At 36.0% G+C, this 20,117-nt stretch overlaps 1 protein-coding gene and 1 long non-coding RNA gene across 4 annotated transcripts; one reads left to right on the top strand and one right to left on the bottom strand.

The window, feature by feature from the left end:
* Window positions 1-467: 467 nt before the first annotated feature.
* LOC113274035 lies at window positions 468-5,040 on the top strand. Its single transcript, XM_026523576.1, has 2 exons — window positions 468-1,175; window positions 4,199-5,040. Exons 1-2 carry the CDS (start codon window positions 551-553, stop codon window positions 4,273-4,275), a joined length of 702 nt encoding a protein of 233 aa, XP_026379361.1. The 5' UTR covers window positions 468-550; the 3' UTR covers window positions 4,276-5,040.
* A 72-nt stretch (window positions 5,041-5,112) lies between these two features.
* Window positions 5,113-7,434, bottom strand: LOC113274037. Of its 3 annotated transcripts, none has more exons than XR_003322721.1 (4): window positions 7,017-7,434; window positions 6,360-6,478; window positions 6,107-6,254; window positions 5,113-5,387 (listed from the first exon to the last, which is right to left on the bottom strand). It is a non-coding gene; the product is annotated as an uncharacterized LOC113274037 (long non-coding RNA). The 3 variants fall into 3 exon arrangements; XR_003322723.1 differs by having other exon boundaries at window positions 5,113-5,421; XR_003322722.1 differs by having other exon boundaries at window positions 6,367-6,478; window positions 7,017-7,433.
* Between the last annotated feature and the right edge of the window lie 12,683 nt (window positions 7,435-20,117).

Here is a 20,117-nt window from a genome sequence, read left to right on the forward strand (position 1 = left end):
ATTTTTGGGGTTTTGTAGACCCATTGATTTGGGTTTTTTTCTGGGTTGTTCTGATTGATGTCTATGAATTTTAGGATAGGAATACTAATTTAAACGATGAATTTTGTTTTTCACTTTGTCTTTTAGGGTTTTGTTCTGTTCAAGTATTTCTTTAGATTTTCCTTTTGATTATTTTTCTGCTTTTGTCGAGTGATGTTTAAATAAAGAAAGGGTACATGGAATAGTTAATTCACTGATGGAAGAGTTTTATTGTGGTCCTTGTTTTGCCTTTAATAATTTCTGTGAACTGTAAAGAAAGGAAAAGGATTTTTTCCTGTGTTGTTGTACTGTGGTTGTTTATCAATTACTGAAAATTGACTTCACGGTAGAAAGAAAAAAAAATTGTGGTTGTAGTTATTGTGTGTTGTTGAGTCATTGTTGGGTAACTAATGCAAGTATGTGTGGGTATTAAAATGCAGGTACCATGGATGACTTGTTTAGATATTATCCCACTAGAGGTGGATATCTTGTTGGAAAATATAAAAGAGCCGAGCATCCTAATTTGGAGAAAATGCCTGACTATAGACCAGAAGAGGACTTGGACTTCCTTCCTATTTTGTACCCCAATAAAACTGCAACACAAGGCAGCTGTCAAGTTGAGTCAAGCACAACTGGAAGTCAAGCATCTGGTGTTCTAGACCCATTGCAAAGTAATGAAGTTTTTTCACAGGTTGATGATGATGAACTATTTTCTAGTACATACAATACTAGTGAGACAGTCAATATAGAGGAACAAGATATACCTGATGAAGACTACGATAGTGAAGATGTGGAACTCTTACATGAACCAGAGATAAATGATGATGAAGAGATTGATCTCACTGGTAAAATTCAAGAAACGTTAAATTCAACCCTTGAATTCAAGGAGTTCGTTGAAGATACACAGAAGATTGATGGCGACTTCAAGTTATCTGAAAAGCAAGAATTTGTGGAGAAGCTATTTGTTGGGCAGCAATGGTTGAGCAAACAACATTGCAGGGATTATTTGAAGGATCTAGCACTTGACATGAATTATTGTATGGTACAAAAAAAGAACAAGGAAAAGATTCAATCATACAGATGCAAGGATGAAACTTGTGAATGGAAGATTTACTGCTCTGTACTACCTGATGGGCAAACATTTGAATGCAAAGCAGGTTAGTAACTCAAATTTGCTTCTATTTTACATTTATAAGCTTGACATACTTCTTTATTTCATGTTATCTTGTTGTTTTTGAATTTCATGAGTATCATGTATTGACTTGTAGAGATGGTCCTACTTTTGAGATTGACTTTGTGGTGTTCAAAATTTCAGGTCATTTCATTCACACCTGTGAGTCTATACATGGGCTCAATCATCCATTAGCCAATGCAAGATGGGTGGCCAAGGTGATGTTGGAATGCTACAAGGCCCATCCTAACTACAAGCCCAGGGACTTTATAACTGAGGTGAAGAAAAATCATAAAGTTGATATTTCTTATTTTACTGCATGGCATGCTTTCCATTTGTGTAATGAGAAAATTATGGGTAGTTACGAAGAAGGTTATTCTTTACTTCATGCTCTATGTGATCAAATTAAGAGAGAGAATAGCAGGAACATAGTTAAATTGAAAACAGACCCTGTAACCGGGAGATTTGTGTCATTATGTATTTCATACAGGGTGTCTTTAGATGGGTTTTTGAAAAATATACCTATACTAGGACTAGATGGATGTCATCTAAATGGTAAATATGGTGGTGTATTGTTGGCAATCACATCTCTTGATGGCAACAATGGTTTATTTCCCATTGCGATATACATTTGTCAGTCAGAGTGTAAAGAAAGTTGGATAGATTTTCTGAGTATAATGGCTGAAGAGTTAAAGCAACATCCAATGGCTCTTGACTTTCATTAGTGATAGACAAAAGGGGCTGATTGAAGGTGTTTCAAGAAATTTTAGTGATGTAAATCACAGTCATAGGTACTGTTTTAGACATCTTTACAAGAATTTTAAGAAATCACATCCTGGTAAGAACCTAGAGTTTATTGTATGGAGAACAGCAAGGTCATTCTCTGAAGTAGGTCATAAAATTTGGATGGACAGACTTAAAGAGGCAAAGCCTTCTGCACCAGAGTGGTTTGACAGAGAACCAGTTGAGACATGGGCAAGATGTTATTTTGATAGGTCATCAAAGTGTGAGCATGTTACGTCTAACTTCTGCGAAGCCTTCAACTCATGGATTCTGGATTACAGGAAGATGCCTGTATGTAAGTTGGTGCAAAAATTTCATTTACTTATGATGCGAATATTCTTTGATAGAGAACAAGTGGGTGAGAAAATGCCTGATGGTGGTGTGGTCCCTAGAGTGACAGATATCGTATAGAAGCATTTGTACTTCAGCCACGAGTTCACTAAACAACCGTCAACTAAGCATCTTTGGTCGGTCTCTGATACAAAAAAGGACATATCTTGGGTGGTGAACCTGGAGGAGCACACTTGCACCTGCAATGCATGGCAAGTATGTGGAGTACCATGTGTACATGGCATATGTGCAAGTTTATATCATAGAACAAAGAACCATGACAAGTAAGTGACAAACTGAATTACTGAAATCACTGAATTGAGCTATTTTGCTTTTAACTCTCAACTGTTTGAATACTAATTACTTAAGTCAACTGAATTTATGTTTGCAGGTACGTCCATGAATACATGTCTGTTGACACCTACAGAAAACTATATGCTCCTTCTATTGAACCTCTATTGGATAAAGCTTTATGGGCAGTGGTAACAATCTTAAACAATGTTGTTTTTTAATATGACATCTCTTATATATATCTCTTATACATATCTTATTCATTTTTATACAGAATCCCATGGACGTGAAACCTCCTAAATGCTCTAGGCCACCAGGTAGACCTAGAAGTCAAAGAAGAAGGGACAGAGATGAGGGTGAGAATAATAGGAAATATATGTGCGGGAAATGTTATGTCTATGGTCATAATAGGGTAACTTGTAAAGGGGCTGCTGCTGAGGACCAACATCAAGGTAATATATATCTGTGGACATTGACTGTGTATGCTCTGAATTACTTTGAATTTGGCTTATGATCAAAATGCCTTGTGCTGGAATTGTTTTTGCAGCTCCAGCCACCTTCACAGGTCCTCATGTGAGGCCCAATCCAGCATTTAGGCCACCTCCACCAACACCAGCTACTGCATCAAATTTTGCATCAAATTCAACTACGACATCAGCTCGAGGTGGTGGTACCAGAAAGAGGAGAGGTGGTGCAACAACATCAGCTCCAACATCAACTACTGTTGCACCTTCTTCAGTTGTCACTGCATCAACTTCAACTACACTAGCAGAACAAGGTCATGCAAAAAGAGGAAGAGGTGGTAGGGGTAGCAGAGGCGGAAGAGGAGTTTCTACTGCACCAGTTGAACCTGTTGTTCAAGTTCAAGCATCTACAACTGTTGCCTTTGGAAGAGGAGTTGCTACTACCAATGCAAGAGGTGGTAGACCAAGAGGAAGGGGATCTAGATCCAATGCAAGGGTAAGGCTTGTGCATAGAAGACATGGCGAGATTGTTGGTTTTGGTATATTACAAGCTGAACCGCCAACACTGCGTAGAGAACCAACACTAGCTCAGGTAACATTTAGGCTCAATTTATTCCCGTTTGTCATTCTTTACAACTTGTAGTTTCTTGTTGCTTGTCATTTTTTTTGTAATTTACAATTTCTTGTTACTCAATGTTTTAGGTATTCAATACTGGCAGAGGGGGTGGCAGAGTGGGTCGCGGAGGAGGTGGCCTAGTGACAAGGGGTGGAGGTATATTTTCATTATCATATGGAAGGGGAAGTAGGAGGTTCATAGACTGGTTTGGCACACCAGAGCAGTGGTCCAATGATGAAAACTAAATGCATCAGGCTTGTTTAAGCTCTTCGTAGTCTTTTATTTAGCATACAAGTTAGTTTCTTTTGCAGACATCTTACTATGGGATAAAGGCGAAACATTGTCATCTTTCTTTTGAGAATATGAACAAGTTGGAGTGACAAACAAGTTGGGTACTATTGAATCTGATAACTCTTGGTTTATGAATGCAACTTACCTCTGGTTCTTGTATTCATGTGTTCTTCATTTTATATTTGTGGACATATATGTTGATGTGTGAAATTGTGAGCTTAAATCTGTCCGCAGGTGTAAAGTTGATGTGTGAAAAATGGTTGAAACCTGGTTTGTGCAGAGGTTTGAGGTTGGGTGCAACAGTCAGGTAACAGATGAATAATCCAGACCGTTGGTGTACATCTATTCTGCACCGTCAGATGCGTTTCAGGAGATACTAAATAACACGTGTGTTTCACATGTTTGACGGCAACTTACGCCGTTAAGTAAATATAAATTAATTTTAATTATAATAATTTTCTTAACTGTCAAGACGGTCAATGACGGTCCTGAGACCCAAACTCTAATTAAAATTTTTACAAGACCCAAACTCAAAGTTGGTCACAAAGTTGAGACCCAAAGTCTAATTGTCCCCTTTTTTTGTCCTATTAAAATGCCTAAACCATGACGCCCGTATAACGGGTTACAAAATTATCTCGTGCAATGTCTGGGGTTAAATGCACTTAGTTTTGAAACCGAAAGCATTCAATTTATTGCACTACCAAAGATGTTTATCCAAAAAACTAAATTATTCATTTCACGTCGTAGCTTTTGGTGTGCCTAGGCACTTAAATGCACAGTAAGTTTACATGTGAATGAATAATTGATCCGGATCTGTTAACCTAAGGCAATTCCTTGAATTTGCTGGCAGCATGCAGTCTTGGAACCGAATGAGAATGTAGCATGGTAAAAAACAGGGTAAAAAATATGCCACTCTCTGGGAATGATAAGGACTGATTCAGATTGGATCATAAATATAAAAGTCGAAGAATATATGCTTAAAAAATGCAGCTAAGTGAAATGCAAAATTTAGTGAAGAACATCTATTCCATTGGTATCATAGTAGAAAGATGCATAGGGTATATTTTGGTAGCCCACGGGTGTACCATTTCTATTTCTATGCAATTATTGAGTTAGTATAACTGTCTTTTTGGTGTAAGAAACAAATCTGAACACCCATCCCAAATTTCATTGTGATTAACACCAATACTCAAGTCTTCTATCTTAAGCCCACTTCCAATCTTAATCATTTTTTTCAGGGGTCTCTTTACGGGTCAATATGAGAAGCCTCCTCCAAGATGGGTCATATTGAAGCCTAAAATTTATAAATTTTCTTACATTTTTTCTCATACTCATGTAGCTCTACTGCCGGTATTCACATTCCGTCTTATACTTATGACGCTGAGAGGTATCGCATTTGTGGAACTGAGTTCGTACTCCGGCCCTGTCAACAGCTTAAGAGGACTTTAGTATAGAACCTGAATATAAACATCGAATAAAATTACAAACTGGCTGAGCATGAATCAAATATGCATTGTCTAAATGCACTGTTATGAATAGATCATATTACATTTATGATTTATTACTAAAGTCCTCTCTATCTTTAGGCCTCCCACCATTATTAGTTAATATTAGAGTCATTGGCAACATCTGATCATCTACTCACAATGAACTGCTGTTTCTGACAACACACATTTGGTTTTTCCCAATTTCACTACCCAAAGGGTAAAGCGAAATCGGCTAACCAAGGAGGGTTCCTTTAAGCCTCCTTTTCGCCAATTTCTTATTTAGGGTAAACCTTATTTCTACCTTTATGCATTTTCTTACATTTTTAGATAGACAAATGATTCAAGTCACTTTTAAGAAATGTGGTAAAAGTGGTCAGCATTTATATATTTCACATTGAATAGTTAACAGTAGTATAGAGTTCTGGTTCCCCTAATGCCCTCACTTTAATATACCTCAAAGAATTTACATGAACAACCTTAGCACAGTTGTTCAAGCGTTCAGCTAAATGATATATTTCGATATAAACGAAAAATATCAAACAAAAGCTGAATCTCGGGAAATGAGAATTACCCAATGTGTCTTATCTAAGATGAAACCTGACTTCTTATTAATCTCAAACATAAAAGTAAAACAATTACCATTCATGATACTTACCTTCTGGTACTAAGCCGATTGCTTCCTTCTGATCTCTAAAATAAAAGCATCTTGCAACCAAGCTCGCCCTTTTCAGTGTAATGAATCTCTTGATGGTTGTACACCATCGAGTATCATGTCATTGTATGCACCTCTCAACAAAAACGACCTAATAACAATAGCAAAATATGAACTTGGAAATCCATAACATGAAGCAGGATATGTGAGAACCCAGACATCCCTGCCTATTTTGCATCAATCTGGGCAGATTTACCTATTACCTACTGATGACTTTAGATGCTGAGAGCCGGACCAATTTACGGACCACACTATCAAGAGAAACATTGATTGCGGCGCCTAGTATTATATTCAACCTCAAAGCTAAGCAGGAACCTGAAAAGCAACAAAGAACGGCTGGTCTAGTCAATAGAATAGAAAAACAAATGCATAATCATAAGCATAATCGTTAAAATTGTAGTCTGAGTCTCCCTGTTCCAATCTCTATGAGACCAAAAACAATAAAAACCAAAATTACTTTGGTGCAACTGCATAAGAAGAAGAAACCCAAAAGTTGGACACACTTTCAAGTTAAATCCGATATACCCATATTGGTAAAAGGTGACACAGAACCAACATGCCGTTAAATAGTTGATCTGCCATTCTACCTAGCCTGATTGTTTGGACATTTTGTCGAACATGTTACATGGAAAAAAAAATTAACAAATATATTGACAAAATCCTCTTAATTGATGATTCAGAAATGAATCAAAGTTGGCACTGGCAGTTTACCAATATGCTGACAGAATATAACATTAGCAAAACATTATTATAGCAATTGCACATGTAAAAGTAATCAAATTTGCATGAATGAAAAGGAAAGCAAATGGTCGGAAAATGTAATTGAAAGCAAAGGAAAAGAAACAGAACTTACATGTTCAAGTGGAACGGATGCTGTTCTCGATTGGGATTAGACATTTTATAGAGAGAATCCAATTAATGTTGGGATGTGCGTTTTGCATTTGTAAAGTCGCAAAAAATTCAATTGGATTGGGAATACCATCTATTATTGAAGAGGGAATGCAACGGCATCCTAGGGTTTCTGAAACGTTATGGAACAGGCCAACAGGGAAGGTAAAAACTAAAAGGAAATAAACTAATGGCAAGATGATGAGAGCGCAATTAATTGTCGGATTCTTAGCTGGACTATTCATTAATCTGCAATGAAGAAACAGAATTAATACCCCTGACGTGCGACGCTAAGGAAGGCCAGCCACTGAATTAACTAAATCAAGATTAAGGGAGGGAAGATCACAATGTTTCCTAGCCGCTGGGTGACACAGCAAACACTGCTGCAGTGTAAGCATTGACTATGACACGGAGAGCATTTTGTTTTCTCATTGTTATATCTACGGATATTCAACAATTGTGATGCTGAACTTACAACCTTTAGGATCATGGAGTACTTGGAAGTAACGAAAATTTCGAGTAGCGTTGAAGATGCCAAGGAGATCAAGCATGTAGATGAGAAGCTACATTTTTTTATCTTTTTTGTAATCCATATGTATTGATAGTTTTGTCAATAAAGTTGACAAAGTGGGAGATTGTTAGAGCATTGCTCGGTTGAACTCGCATGCGTTGCTATCTCAAGCATGTTTGTCAATGTTAGTGATCAAAACTATGAGTCTTGATTTCTAGCCTATTTATAGATGTCTCGGACTAGGACATAGATAGTGTAGTTGAGCTTAGATCTCTCGACGTTCATCTCTTGAAGACGAAGAAATACTAAGGGGAGCTTGTGGAACTTCTTCGACAAAAGGTATGTGGAGACTTGAACTCGTCTATCACTTGGAAAGTCTATTTCTATTATCTCCTATATCGAGATATAAGTCGTGTTACGATATAGTTTTCTCTATACACATTTGAGATTTCGAGCTGAGTATATCTCGCTTACATGTTTCTCGAAATATGTGTTGGTAAGCTTTCGCTTCGACCAAGTTCATTTTATATCATGAGAAAATTGACGAGTAACATCTTACATGATTTGTGTGATACAATCATTTGATGTAGGCTTGGAATGTTTCAATAATGATTATTTCAATATCTTGAAAATTGCTTTGATGCTAATAGTGCGTGAAAACGGCTATTGTCATTATAGAAGAATGTTTCAATGATTGAAATAAAGAGTTGATGATGTAACCATCTTTGGATATAAGCATATATAGTGTGTTCGCATATTAGTGTGTAAATCCATAAACCGGGAACCAAGAGTATGCATATGTGTGTATACGAAATTGGTGAAGAAGACAAGATAAGTATGCGTACCCGTACGCATACTGGCGGAAGTTTTCGAACCGAAAATATATTCTGAGTTTGGGAATTAAAAAAATCCTAAACTAGTCACCTTAAGTATGCGTACTCGTATGCATACTGGTGGAATTTTTCGAACCGAAAATTTCTGCTGAGTTTGGAAACTTAACAAACTCAAAATCCGATTGCTTATGTATGCATACCCGTACGCATACTTAAGCTGGTTACTTTGTCAAATCGGTCAGTTCATAGACGTAAACATTTAAATCATAAGGAATGCAATCTTTGCAAACCGTGGATGCAATGTCCATGATTGATTCAAGTGGATCAAACCGATTTGGTTTCAATTGTGTTTTCTAAACAATTGAACAACTCTTTAACTAGTTTCATTTGAGTCATTTGAACTAGTTATGGTTAAGATGAATAAGGTTAATATGAGAGTAATCATATGGCTAACCTCGGTTAACTATTTGTGAACCAACCTGGTGTACACGTTTAGGTACGGTTACATAAACCTGAATGAGGGTACATTTCATTTGTGTGTAACAAGCTAAGTTCGATCTAACGGTTGAAAGATATTAGCTTGGTTGAATCAGGTTTTTCATCTAACAGTGAATATTGAATGCTTTGTTACCAAGGTAACTTGGATTGCAAACCCTAATTTGAAAACTATATAAAGGATAACTCGAGCAACTGGGAAAACTAATCCCCACACCTCCTGTGTGTTACTAGTTGCATAACTAGAGTCGATCCTCTTTTAACCTTAGGTTTCTTCTCGAGACCCTGTAGGTTAACGACTTGAAGACTTCATTAAGATTGTGAAGCCAGACCCAACTATTATATTTGTAGTTGCGTGATCTGATCTTGCTGTTTCTATCGTGTTGAGTGCAATTGAAATAATTGGCTCGAGATTTTATATCTCCGATAGGCAAGATAGAAAAGTAATCACAAACAAACTTCGTCTCATCGTTTGAGATTCCACAATAAGTTGTTTCGCTATTCGGTTAAGTTTATTGTGAGGTGATTGATAATACTAGGTTGTTCTTCCGGAATATAAGTCTGGGTTATCAATTGGTTCCTATTCACATTGATTTATCAAAAGAACGGAACAAAAACTCCTGGGTATTTCTGTGGGAGAAAAATTTATTCAATCCTATAGACTTTTCTGTGAGAGAAAGATTTGTCTATCAAGTCTTTGACTTTGGGTCGTAGGAACTCTTGGTCGTGGGTGAGATCAGCTAACGGAATCAAGTGCGTAGTACCCTATTGGAGATCAGAGACGTAAGAAGCGCAACTGTACCTTGAATCAGTGTGAAATTGATTAGGGTTCAACAGCAGTCCAGTTTGAAGTTAATTGGTAGTAGGCTAGTGTCTGTAGCGGCTTAATACAGTATGGTGTTCAATCTAGACTAGGTCCGGGGTTTTTTCTGCATTTGCGGTTTCCTCGTTAACAAAATTCTGGTGTCTGTGTTATTTCTTTTCCGCATAATATTTTGTTATATAATTGAAATATCACAAGTTGTGCGTTAAGATCAATCAGTTACAATATCCAACCTTGGGTTGTTGATTTACATTGATTGACACTTGAACATTGGTCTTTGGTACCGTTCAAGTTACTCCTCTTATTCAACCGGGCTCGCAGATTTCTATTTGCTGATTGCGGATTGAATTAAGAGTTAAAGATATTAAACTCTTGATATAATTTATTCTAGATTGAGTCTGACTGTCTAGTTGATTCTCTAATAAGTGTATTGGAGTAAGTCCTCTCAGATTGCCAAACGAATTGTTAGGTGTGGTTGTTAGACCCACGCATTTTCACAACTATCCACACAAATCAGATTGCCACAAACACAGACTTATGAGGTCTTAAACGTGTTTGCCTGCTCAGATACCAATTGAAAAACCGAGGGTCTAACAACCTCACCCAATATTTCATTTAGGAAATATGTATAGACAAACTCCAATATAATTCCAAGAGAATCAAATAGACAGTCAGACTCAATCAATGTAAATATATCCAATAGTTATAGATCAATTTCTCAAATCAATCAGCAATCGAACAGATAGAAATCTGTGAGCCGGATTAATATGAGAAATAATATGGATGGTACCAAAGACAATTATCCGAGTATCAATCAATTTATATCAACAACCAAAGGTTGAATTATCTAATTGATTGAACTACGCACAACCTGTGATATTTCAAGTATATAAAAAAATATAATGCGGAAAAAAATAACATAGACACCAGAAATTTTGTTAACGAGGAAACCGCAAATGCAGAATAACTCCGGGACCTAGTCCAGATTTGAACACCGTACTGTATTAAGCCCTACAAACACAAGACTACTCCAAGTTAACTTCGGACTAGAATGTAGTTGAGACCTAACCAATATCACACTGATCAAGGTACAGTCATGTTCCTTACGCCTCTGAATCCCAGCAGCACTCTACACACTTGATTCTGTTACTTGATCTCACCCACAACTAAGAGTTGCTACGACCCAAAGTCGAAGACTTGATAAACCAATATGTCTCATACAGAAAAGTCTATTGAATATATAAATCTGTCTCCCATGGAAATACCTATAAATTTTGTTCAGTCTTTTGATAAATCAAGGTAAACATGAACCAATTGATACACCGGTCTTATATTCCCGAAGAACAACTAGTAATTTCAATCACCTCACAATAATCTTTATCGTATGGTAGCGAAATAAGACATTGTGGAATCACAAACGATGAGATGAAGATGTTTGTGACTACTTTTTATCTTGCATATCGGAGATTAAATATCGAGCAAATCTTAGAGAAGATATTACTCAATACGATAGAATACAGCAAGATAAGAACACACAACTACAGAGAAAATAGTTGGGTCTGGCTTCACAATCCCAATGAAGTCTTCAAGTCGTTAACCTACAGGGTTTTGGAAAAATCTAAGGTTAAAGGAGTCATACTCGGAGTCAGACTAATCATACTCGGAGTCAGACTAATCATATGGATAGATTAAGAGATGGATATAGAAAAAATATAGATGGTTTTGATGTTAACTAGGTGAACGATGTTTCTCATATCTGTCTGAAGGCCACTGCCAAAATAAACCTATCCTAAATGACTGAGATAGTCTGACTAATATCAAATCACTGGCATATACGGGGGAACCAGTGTTCGATAATCCTAACTCTAGGTCAACACAACTGGCATATACAAGGGTTCCAGTGGCCGACTTTATTGAATTTTATTCCGTTTGGTCAAATGGTCTGGTCTAAAACTTTTTTTTTTTAATAATAATTTTTTTTTTTCAATACTCAGTCACTCTATTTTATCCTAGCAGTGGTAACAAATTGAATCGTGAGCCCCACCTAATCGCCTAGAGAAACATAGTTTAAAAATAAAAATAGAAACAGAAATGAAAAGGACTCAACGAGATATGGCGAAACTATCATGTTATTTCTAACACCTGAGCTCTGTGCTTTTATGAATAGACTCTTTAGATGTTTCCATCTAGTCAGATTGGTCTCTCAACTCCTAAAACCAAAATGCTTCCATCCACTTAGATTGGTTAGTGCCATCCTAAATAAGCATAAATTTCTAGGCTCTGGAGTTTATTTATTATGCAACTAAAAAGTTTCTCCCATACCCCCAAACTTAAACCTAACATTGTCCTCAATGTTCTAAAGATAAAATTAAAGACATGAACAAGGATAAACTGTTATCAATGAAGAAAAAGAGATAAGGAAAGATATTACCGTGTCGTAAGAATATTGGGTTACCTCCCAAGAAGTGCTAAGTTTAAAGTCTTTAGCCAGACATCGGAAGGAATTAGTCACCTCATAGAATCATATGGAAGTAGTCGTAATAACTGTGGGTCATCTGGATCAAAAAGTATTACCCACAAGAAGAGGAAACTGCAACAGACCAAAAAGATGCCAAACATACCCTTGTTTAAGACAACTACATCTAGTTGTGGCTCAGGTTCAGGTTCTATAACTGGGTCTAGATAACAGGTTTTTATCGGTTGGATTTCCTCAAAGCTAAGATCTGGTTCAGGTATTAGAGTCTGGAAAAACTCAACTAAGAACTTATAAGCACATAACAACAACCTGAATAACTGGGGATCCTCTAAGTCAGTCAGATTTGACTCACACAGATGACCACAATGAAAAAGGTGGTCTTCCTTAAGAAAATGTGTCGACCCTAATATCCTAAAGTGATTAGGTTTAGTCTCAAAACTTAATAACCGACACATATTAAAATCAAAAGTTCCCACAATTGGTTGAAAAGTTTTTGGTGGGAAAACAAAGTCAATCTTGGTATCATAGCCTGGGTTAACCACATCAACCAGAGGATGGGTTTCTAACAACTGAGCTTCTTTCTAGACATCATTAGGTTCGGGAAAACGTGTATGAAGATAATCTTGTAAGATGGTTGAGGCACAAATGTCAAGTCCTACAGGAGGGTACTTTCTAAGAGTTAAAGCACACGGAGAATGATAATCACCCCCAAACTTAGAGTTTTCTGTGTCTCTAGAAAGACTAGTCACAACTTCCCTAATTTCTAGGTCATCAGATTCCTGGAAATGGTCAATAGATTCTTCTAAGTTGGGTTCATCCTCACTCATTTCTACGAGTTTATCATCTTCTAAGACTAGTGTTTCTAAATCGCTAGATTCTAAAACAGTATTCTCAGGGTAAACTCTTTCCTCTAAACCATCATCACAATCATATAAAGGATTATCAGAGAAAGTTTCATATAAAGGCTCATCAACTAAGGTTTTAATCATAGTTACCTCCTCCGATTCACTGATAGGCACATCAAATAATGGATTATCCAACATATTGCAGGCTAAAGGATCATGAACTACATCGTCTAAAACGGTGGTATCCCTAATCAAATCCTCGTCCTTTTGAATAGGTCAATAATCATAAAAATTATTTGGATTTGAACTAGAAATAATATAATCATTATAAAGCTCAATTGGATTAATAGATTCCTGATCACTATGCCTACATATTTCAGATTCTTCATTACTACTATCCTCATCATCATAATAGTACAAAGATGATTGAACCTTATCTAAATAAGTAGTGTCTTTTATTCTAGCCTCGTCCTCTAAATTAGGCAAATATTCACTATTGATATCAAGGGTAGAATTAGAAACCCTATTTTGAAAATTTAGATTATTTCGAGCAGCATTAGCCAACTGTTCATTTTCTGCCTCTAGACGTGCCTGAATTTCACTGAGCATAACACTTATACGTTCACCACTCTCGTTTATCATCTCAGAATATCGTGTACACTCTTCTTTTGAACTATTCATTGCAACTAAACATTTATACGTCCTTTCAATCCGTTGTTGGGTCTCTTCTAGAGATGGAACAGGTTCAGAAATATCATAATCAGGACTAGTTTCCAAAAACGAGTAACCAGTACTACAGTGTTCCTGATTTTCTTGCTCGTAAGACCAATTCGCGTGTGGATAGTAATTGGGCTCACCATGGTATGAACCATAACCTTGAAAAGGTTGGCGTTCCCAACTACTATTCCCACCATGGTCATAAAACTGATGATGTCCATATTCAAATTCAGGTCGATACTCATTGTATTGGCTTCTATCATACCAGTTCGACATTCTTAATTGCAAGGGAAATCTACACAACCACAAACAAGGCCGACTCGAATCCACCAAAACAAACCTAAAGATTTCTAGCAAAAAAAAAAAAAACATGATGGCTTCACTTAGATTGTTTCTAGACTTGCTTCTATCTCTCGAAGGGGAATTCGTTTCAATTTAAGCAAACCCCTTTGGAATCAATCCGAGTCAATGTAAGTTGAATTGAGGCGAGGGAAGCTCAGTGGAGCTTTGATACCCAAGGCCTCACCGCTACCACAAGGCGGCGCAGTCACGCATTTAACTCACAGAAACCATCATGAACTTCGAGGTGTGCTTAAGAAAGTAACCAATATCCTTCGAAATTTTTTCCTGATAAGCGCGATACCCTATCGGTCTCGTTCTAGTCAAGTTTTAAGCTTGGGTTCGCGTTAGGTTTCGTTTTCCTAAGGCGGGCAAGAAGGGAGCGGTGATGAAATCCGAACCCTTATCTTGTATTGGCCAGGCCTTGCCCTTTACTAGGAATTTAAAAACAGTCCAAATTCGTCCTCAATCAATGAATCACCTTAAGGAATACAGTAAACCCGCTGACAGGAGATTCGCGAGTGTTTCGATGGACTTACCTCCCGTACCAGACGGGGGGTGAACCGTTGAAGTCGACTCGGACACGACTCCTATGTCATGTACGAACCCGAGGGGCCGAGACGATATAGTAATCGCCGTCCTTCCCTGCACACAGTTTATATATAATTTTTTTTTTATATAACCCTTCCGTAGGGTTTAAAATTAAAATAAATTGTCCAAAGTCCAGTCCAATGAAAAGAAATACAAATAATAATAATAATAATAATTACAAAAATAAAATAAAAATAAAAATGGAAAGTCTCTTAAAAAAAGAATAAAAAAATAAAACTCTCTCTTTTTTTTTTCTCTCTTTTTTCTTTATTTTTTTGCTTTGTCTTTTTTCCTTCTCTTTTAGCTTTAAGCTTTGATTCCAAGGTCTTTAGTATCCAACTTCAAACCTGTAATACAAAGACACAACTAAAGAGACGTAAAAAGAAAAAATGGAATAATAAAAAATAATAAAAACCTAAAAATTCTACCTAAGCACAAATCCGCGTTGGCGGCGCCAAAATGGTTAAAAAAAATTTGAGAGTCGTTGTTGTAGTAAATAAGATTCAAACTCAAAGATTTGTGAAGATTAAATTTAAAGGTTTAATAAAATTATATACAAAATTATTAACAATGGGTGCGAGAGGTAGCCAAGACACTAGATTCCACTATTATGCAAAATTGAATGATAAATATTTCAAAACTCTATTCAATTCTTAAGTCCTCTTTTATCTTTAATTCACTATCAATCATACAGATTCTCAAACATTATTTGTAAACCTTAAGCATAGATTATCAAGAGATTAAACCAAGCATAACCTATCAAACTGAATAACAAATAATTAAGACAATCATTCAAACAATTTAAAACTCTGCAAAAGCAGCGATTAGGTGAATTATATAATTAAATGAAATAGTTACCCATTTATGTTGCGTGAATAGATTCCTCCATTGCCTTGGTCACGAGGGAATTAGCTCATCATAGTATAAATGCTCTCAAAATAATTTATTATGGCTCAAAAATGGTTTACAAATGATGAGAAGAAGAGAAAATGGTGTAAACAGCTAATGTGCGACCCACATGAAGCGTCACACAAGAACGATACATATGAAATGCTGTAGTCTTTGGGAAACTACGACCCACACACCACTGTCGTTGTCACTGTTGAAGAACGACAGTCTCTTACAGTCTATTGTTCTTCGTGTTCATCTTCATGCAGCAGCAGAAACAGAGTTTTGTTAAACTCTGATTTCGTCTTCTCTAGCTCTGCCTAGCTCCCAAAACTCTCGACACCCTTCTATGAGACCCTAGGATGCTATTTATACACAACAGGAGCAACGAATCACTCACAATAACTCCACATAATTCTCATTTACTCGGAAAATATATTTTTTATTTTCTTCACTGTCAGCCGAGATACGATCTTTTCCACCTCTTCTGCCTGCGCAAATGAGTTGTAATACTTCCATAAGTCACATACAAACTTTATAAGAGAAGATATCTTCCCCTGTTTGTCCACAAACTTTCCAAAATCGGCTCACAGTGCACCTGATAATATCTTCCCCTGTTTAACTTTGATTTCCTCCCACGGCTTATCTGGCCCATTTTGATCGATCAAATTGCTTACAATAGCCCTGTTTAGCTCTATCAAGTTAAGCCCAACTGATTCTTGGTATTGAATCTCTTTAGAAATCTTCCAAAATCAAATCGAAAATTCAACAGCGTCTGCATGCATGTTTCCCGCCATTTTGAATTTTCAAATCGTGAAGAAGGTGTCCCCCTAACCACTGTTGGGTGTCCCCTTAGAAACTGGGGTGCAAACATCCTTTTTGGGGTGTAAATATCTATGGGGTGCCCTTATCCAACCAAGGAGTGCCTTTAGCAATTCTTCTGGGATATTTTCCGCACTTTTTCGGGGTTCCTACGGGACATTTCCAGGGTACTTCCGGCACAATTCTGGGGCGCTTCCGGTATACCGTCAACGGAGCTCCAAACGCCGCATTTTTAACCAATTTCGTCGCAAAATCTTATTTTTCCAAAAACACCTATAAATAAATAAAACACCATAATAAGTACAAAAACGGGCACTAACAGTATATACAAATGAGATATATTATACACATAAATGCGTCTATCATAAAGCAACTATATCCTTTGATTTTTAGTTTATGAAATTTAATCGTAGATAATCTATACATTTTCATTACTCGACTAACCGTCGCCAAATTTATGCTTTGAGGGCGATGAAAGAAATTTAGTGAGAATAAGCGTATGATTGTTGTGGTTTCCGTGTGATTCATTCGGATTTTATGGGTATGAATTAACCCCATAATATACACTTATAAAATCTGAAATTGATCATTCTCATATGGTGAATGGTTTTTTTATTAGACCCAAAGGTTTAATTGTCTTGTTATTTTACTTGGTATAAGACGCTAGTCTTAAATTTGTTAAAACTCATGCATTTCGCAGCTTTGTCGAAAAAAGATTTTGCGATGATGCTGAGTCTTATTTTGAATTTAAAATATTTATATTTTCTTATTAACATGCTATATATTTCGTTGTTTAAGTGATAGTAAGCATATATATTATGGTTTTATGGCGATTCATACATCTTATTTGTCGTGTAAAAGTTTTACTAGTATTTCAAGATTCTTGCATCATGGGTATGCGCAGAGGTGAACTTGTGGTGGTATTAAATTTATATGATTTTATACTCTACATGTTGTAACCGGGGTTCTGATATCTTTTAAAGAGGTGATTGCTACTTTAATATTGTAGTTTATATCATCTGAACAAAGATAGTTGTTGGTTTTATTGGGAAGTTATACTATCTAAACAAAGAATGATGAATTATAAACAATATTTTATAGTGGTAGAGTTCCAAAGAATAGTGGGAGTATGATAGATTTTGTTTTCTTATCAATGACACTTATTATTGATGTTTATATGTTATTCAAAATAATATTGAAAAGTCTCTTTGGAGATGTATGCCATAACGACAACATAAAGTACATCAGAGACAATTCATGAGTATAAAAAATCTTTTGGGAGATTAGAAATAAATCTCGTATTAAGTACAAAAAATCGTTGTAGCTGATATTGAGTACAAGGAGTCGACATGGCTCATATTGAGCACAGAAAGACTCTGCAGAGACAACTCACATAGACTAATTATAAAGAAAATATCTTTGGAAACATATCTCATAAGAATTTGAGCTTTTTGTAGTCTCTTAAGTAAGACATCGGAAGATCTCAGTTGAGATCATAAGGAATTTTGTTGTAGTCTCTTAAGTGGGACATTAGTAGATCTCAGTTGAAATCATGAGGAATCACATTGTAGTCTCTTAAGTGAGACATTAGAAGATCTACATAAAGAGTTCACTATAGTTTCTTAATTGAGAAAAAATACATCTCTTTTAAGGTCATACAAAATTTCTGTTTGTTGTAGTTTCTTAATCAAGATATCGGTGTAAATCTCTATTGAGATCAGAAAGAGATAGCACAATAAGAATTGATCTCTTTTCTAATCATAAAGAGTTTGTATTTACAAAAGTCCTTTAATTAATATATTATTATATCGTTTCGGGATCATAAAGAAATCTCTTGACAAAGATACAAATGCTTGTTTTGAGACTAAAGAAATTCTTTAAAGAAGACATAACTAAGTCTCTAGAGCGATATACAATCTCAGTCGCGATTACAAAGAAGTCTCTTGAATAAGACAGAGGAATCTCTAAATAAGACATGAAATGTTTAAAGTCTCTTTATAAAAACAAACAATCTCTTTGGAGATAATTTAGAATCCTTAGTTTTAGGAGTAAAGATATTTGTTGTAAAGATCAGGTGAAAACATAAAGTTAAACTTAAGATTGTTTCACGTCTAGTTTTATGATTATACAAATGAGATTGCATCTTTTAAATGGTGTGTAGGTTTCTATAGTCGAATGCTAGCATTATTTTTTTTTATCTTGAGTGCATTTCTTGGTAAAGAATTTGTTGTTAACCAAAATGGAAGATGTTAGACTTTATGGGAAACACCGTTCACTTTAAACCATCTATTTTTCTCTTTATCCATCTTGTTAATCTTTCCATATGATTGGTAGACTCCGGTTATGATGTCCATAAACTATCTGAGTAGACCTCTGTCACTTATATATGAATTTTAGTATGCTGAGTGCAAACTCGTGTACAACAATTGGAATTTCGCATCAGGGTACTTCCTTCTGTAGCAACGAGAGTATGCCAACCAAGGATATTCTTTAGTGCCTTTCAAGGTTCTGCGTAGACAGCTAGGGTCTGGAGTAAAGGTTTTGTGGGTACACCTCTGGTAAACCCTCCCGAGACTATAACTCGGTCACTAGGGACACCTAGTGAGTTTTTATTTTCTAGAATAAATTTGCTCGAGGACTAACAAAATATAAGTTTGGGGGTGTGATGAGCGATTAATTATTACATATTTACTACCCAAAATATATATTATCGGTGCTTATTTTTGTATTTATTGTGTTCTTCTAGGTAAATGAATAAAATGGGATCTTCCAAGAAAATCGGCTAAACCTAGGATTCCAAGAAGAAAATATGGACTAAGGAGTACAAGGGTCGTGGATACTTTTGGATCTAAATAGGATAGACCCAATTTAAGTTAGTGAAGGAGATGATGGGCTGAAGTTGGTTTAAGAAATTAACATGCTCGGGCATTTTGGTCTCGTGGATTTTAGGGTGAAGGACTTGGTGATTACTTCTCGAAGGATTTAAGAGGTATCACGTAAAATGAAAAATCCTACTCAATAATTAATGTACGAGGTATGTCGACATGGTGGAGGAAGAAAGGAAACTAAATATCTTTTGCAACTAAAGAAGAATTAATTTTGAGCATAATATATACTTCAGCATAATATATACTTCACCACATTAATATATGATATCTGTTTTGGAATTGAGATAATGACAAAATGAGTACTTACCTCGTACATAAGATCAGTATGTGCTCATATAATATTTTCTTTCCCATGAAAAGAAAAGCAAGTGGTCGGACATGTGGCGAGTCTTTATTAGGTGATATTGTGTATTGTTAGACAAGTGGCACACTCCCATTGGTCATGACATGTGGAAGAGAATTAAAAGAGAAAGGTTATATTTTGTTGAAATCTATATATTGATGTCGAGAACAGGAAACCAGGGGAGTTATTGGAGATCCGGTGAGCCGGTAGTCAGTTTCACAATTTTCTTTTATTTCTTCTATTTAGTTTTCTTTATAATAATGAGGAACTAGAATCACATGCTGGGATTATGGAGGAAGCGTTGTTCCAATAACAAAGTGGTATTTTCTTAAGTTCGTTATTGCAATTTCTTTAAGATTATTTTCACTGAACTATAATTGATTATAATATTTTGATTAATTAGTTGTGTTCTCTCTTGATGGTGCATGCTTAGCTTAGAGCTCTTGATGTTCCATACTTGCGATTAACAATTAATATTTCGGAAATCTAATATTG

The sequence above is a fragment of the Papaver somniferum genome, chromosome 4 (assembly GCF_003573695.1).
Source record: "Papaver somniferum cultivar HN1 chromosome 4, ASM357369v1, whole genome shotgun sequence".
Classification (NCBI taxonomy): Eukaryota; Viridiplantae; Streptophyta; class Magnoliopsida; order Ranunculales; family Papaveraceae; genus Papaver; species Papaver somniferum.

Excerpts from the sequence above, each read along its gene's own strand:
- LOC113274035 (XM_026523576.1), top strand. The coding sequence starts at position 551 with ATGCCTGACTATAGACCAGAAGAGGACTTGGACTTCCTTCCTATTTTG. Across the intron at positions 1,176-4,198 it reads AACATTTGAATGCAAAGCAG|GTGTAAAGTTGATGTGTGAA; the intron begins GTTAGTAACTCA and ends ATCTGTCCGCAG.